This window comes from Buceros rhinoceros, unplaced genomic scaffold (assembly GCF_000710305.1).
Source record: "Buceros rhinoceros silvestris isolate BGI_N320 unplaced genomic scaffold, ASM71030v1 scaffold3996, whole genome shotgun sequence".
NCBI classification, from domain to species: domain Eukaryota; kingdom Metazoa; phylum Chordata; class Aves; order Bucerotiformes; family Bucerotidae; genus Buceros; species Buceros rhinoceros.
In genome coordinates, this window is record NW_010417969.1 from 45,480 (window position 1) to 49,506 (window position 4,027).

A 4,027-nucleotide genomic window follows, 5' to 3' on the forward strand; every position below is an offset into this window, starting at 1 on the left:
AGCTTTTCCTTCAGCAAGGCAAAATTTTCTTGTGGAGGGATTACATTTAAGCCAAGTTTGCAGCCACTTTGCCTTGATGAGCAGCTGATATATCACTGAACTTGATCCCGACCAAGCTAGCTCATTGCTTCTTTGCAGCTTCCACCCCAGCTTCTCACTTTCTCTTCTGTGAGTAGGACACAGTTACTTAAACATGGCAATAAAAGCAGCACAGATGACATACAGATACGTGCATGTGTGTGATATATACATATGTATAGGAATATGGCACAGACTAGAGCGAGATCTGTTTTTTTCTTGTTATCTCACGGAAAAGCCAAGTAGGAAATCCCAAGAGGCCCCACAGTCACCCAGTGCATGTGTTCATGGAGTCTTTCCCATCTCAAAGGAACGTCGGGAGCAGAAACCAACCTCGTGTCGGCCCTAACCCATCACAGCCCTAGGAAAAGCTGATGTCTCAAGGCTTCCTTGAGAGTTTCCCAGTGAAGAACCTCATATGCAACCCCAGAATATTGCTTCACAGCTGCAGAGAGGGAGGGAGGGATGGGTGACAGGGAACAGCAAGACCCACCTGCTCCGATGACTTCTTCAATCTTCACAAAGGATACGTCAATCTCCTTGGCAAATTCTCGGACTGCCTCGTTGGGGTCCTCATAAGTGAAAGGGTCGATGTAGATCTTCATTCCTGGAGACCCTTATTGCAAAAAATATGGGAGCAACGGCAAAAGGGAGAGAAACAAAGAGCAGCTGTGCCATGGTCAGGAACTGGGCACACCTCATGCCCTACGTACACCATACAGTTAAGATGGCTGCTATCACTGTGCCCACCTGTGCCACCTCCATAGACCCTTATTGTCCTCTTTGGTCTCCCCTCTCCAGCCAACCCTCCCCTGCATCCCCTCCTCTCTCTCTGCTCCTCTGACACTATCCTTCCTCTTCCTCCTCCCTGGCAAAGGCAAGCAGTTACAGACATGCACTACAATTAGCTGACTTCATGGTGAGGGCTTTACGAGGCTCCATGCATTAGTGAAGAAGTATTTATTTACCCAGAAAGGCCTCTGATAGCACTGTGGTGCCTACTAAATTGACAGAGTGTAGCAATTATAATCAACAACCTGTATGGAGGCAAAAAATACAGCTTGGCCAGCCTCTGTGACAAGTGGGAGGTCTCTTGCACGGGGGCAATGCACAGTGGCAGGATCTGGCCATGCCACAGGTGGGTGCAGCAAGTGGGCTCTTGCTCTTTTCAAATGGGGGGAAAACCAAAATAGGCCCCCAAAGGCCCCAAATGGGGTTTGTAGAGATCATGTTTGGATGCCCTGGGTCTTCCAGAGCAAACAGACGTGGGGCAGAGCGCAACCACTGCTGCCCCCAGGGCTTGGCGGGCACTGGCGTTATACCATGGTCCCCAAAGGGGACTCAGAATGAACTCTGGACCCCCATGGGGTTCAGCCTTCCATGCCATTTCTCACCCAAAAAGAGGACCAGGGATGGAGTAGTAGCACCTCAGGGTCATATCTGGAGGAGACCAGGAGGAACACAGCTGCCCAGGCCCCTTCCCTTATGCTGATTAACAGCATTTGATGACAATGTTAAGGACCTCGCCAAGGGCCATGATGCCATCACACTGGCACTTCCCAGAGTCCTTCTAAAGCTCATGTGCAGACAAACACACAGACCATGGCATCACCTCTGCACTGCTCCACACCGCAAATCTAAATCAGCTCCCAGCTGCTTTGCAACTTTGCAGGAAAAATAACTCCAGAGGAGGCATGAAAGCCTCGCAGTGGGGCACTGCTGGTGCAAAACCGAGGACTTGCAGGACTCCCGGGACTTGGGACGGACCATGCAGTAAGAATCCTCATCCCCAAAAGGAGGCGTTCGGGGCAAAAGCTCTGCACCTTGGAGGCGGGGAGGGAAGGCTGCAATGAAGCCATCTGTGCATCTCCCAGTTCATAAATCCCTTTACGGCTCTGTCTCATACACTTTAACTACCCCATAAATTTCTTTACAAGAGCAGCTGATGCTCCAGCCAGGATTACAAAGGGATTTACAGGATCGTAACCAAGACTGACTCACTGATCAAAATATTGAAGAAATAAAGGAGACAATAATGCCAAAGTTTCCTGCCCACTGTCAACACAGGCTGCTTTTCAAACACCCTCAGATGTGCCTTGGGGTCTTCCCATAGGCTCAGTTCCACCCTACTCCCCATCCCATCCGAATGAGCGTGATTAGGGCACCTAAACCCATTACTCATCTCTGTAAACCTCAGCCACCAGCTCGTCGTTGCCGGTAAAAGCTGGGCGAAACACCAGATACCAGAGTGCAGCATCAAAGGCAACCCACACTGAGCCTGCCTGCACAGAGAGCTCTGTGCTTTTAAAATTGCCCCAATACTCCTAGAAACTGGATTAGGCCATTTATCACTACTGCAGACGACAGCGAATTATTTATCACTCTTGGAAAGTTGAAGTGGTCTGCACTGTGACCCTGACTTCAGCATCAGGTCCCTCCTGACATCATTTTTCCTTGGGAATGAGTACCATCAGAACAGAGAAAAACCCTGCGGGCCGCATCACCACCGCTTCAGCAGGGCTTTCTCTGTTTCCCCTATCTCAAAGCTCCGGGCGAAGCAGTGGCAGAGATAAAGCAGGAGAAATGACAACATGGTAGACCCCATCTCACCCCAAAACCCACCCGGGGCAGTCCTTGCCAGTGGCAGGCAGCCGGCATTGCCGGGGGGCTCCCGGGACGGACGGAGGGGCTCTGCTGGGGAGGTTGTAATTGCTATGTCGCTAAACACGTGGGTGGTTTGTTCCGGCGGATGCACTTGTTACTCCATTAGTCGCTCACCACAAATTTCCCACCTGTTTTGCTTGAGTGTCTGCAATAATCAAGCACCTGGAGGCTCGCTAACCTTGAAAGGGTTTTGCTGTGTGACCAGCAGCCCCGGCACCCCCGGCTTTCGGACAGCAATCCCCACGTCACCCAGCTTCAAAACCTAAACACAGACACCTGCTCCATTGTTTTCCTACCTGGTTTGAGCACCATGGATTTTGGGGTGCTTGGGCTGAGCTAGGGATGCACGTGGGGCAGGGAATGTTTCGAAAGTGGGGGAAAATAGGGGAAAAACAAGCCCACCTGTAGCTCAATGTGGCTTCAACCATCAGGCATCAAATAAATCTTCCCCTGCCACCCATGGTGCAGAAACACAGGAAAAAGGGGAGAAAAAGCACAGGTCCGTTGTATTTAAGAATAACCTGGTGATGGTTGGAAAACAGGAAGTTTACAGCCCTCCACAGCCCTGCCATCATATTGGGAGGATTTGGTATGAAGCTGATCAGGTCCAAAGAGATCCAGTGTGCTGTTACCGGCTTTGCTGGGCTCTCCTGGCTGCCTCCAAACCCTGTTTGTCTCTGTCAGCTCTCCTGTTTTTCTCTGCCAGGCAGATTGCTCCATCTCCATCTCTTCCCTCCACTCATCCATCCTGCTTCCCTCTTCCCCAGCAGTCCTTCACCCATTCCTCCTTCCTGCCACCATGCTTTTTTCCAAGCAGATGACCAGGACCCAGGAATGGTTTTTTCCCCACAAGGCAGCAAAATGCACTGGGAGGCATCTCTGGGTGAGTGTAAAAGGGATTTACCCCCCACAGAGATGGGGCACAGAACCCACAGGCATTGGGTGACAATTCCTCACCTCTTGGAGCTGCTGCTTTGCTGCTCTATTACCATTTCCAGCAATCACAGCAACCCGCTGGCTGCATTACCAGGAGCTGAAGGAGCACCTGAGCACATGTTATACACAACAGATGCCTCAAATTTATTCTGGTGTGGAGCTCCACCAACTGCAAAGGTGTCTTAGGAAAAGGCTCCGCAATCTCAGGCTTTCCTAGCTGTTTGCCAAGAGGATCAGCAGCCCAAAGCCAGTTAAACCTTCCCAGTCACTGGCCACACATTCTTCTCAGAGCAGAGTGCAGGGCGAGCATCAGCCACACGTCCAGGACAGCAGCAATGCTGTGCACCAC

General features: G+C 51.1%; 1 protein-coding gene across 3 annotated transcripts in view; it reads right to left on the minus strand.

Annotated features, from left to right (window-relative positions):
* Positions 1–4,027, minus strand: part of EPHB1 (EPH receptor B1) — a 49,489-nt gene that overhangs the window by 5,624 nt on the left and 39,838 nt on the right. For all 3 annotated transcript variants that reach the window (XM_010138344.1, XM_010138345.1, XM_010138343.1), the window contains exon 10: positions 572–694. In XM_010138344.1, the coding sequence (XP_010136646.1) occupies positions 572–694 (123 nt within the window). The remainder of the gene's footprint in view (positions 1–571; positions 695–4,027) is intronic.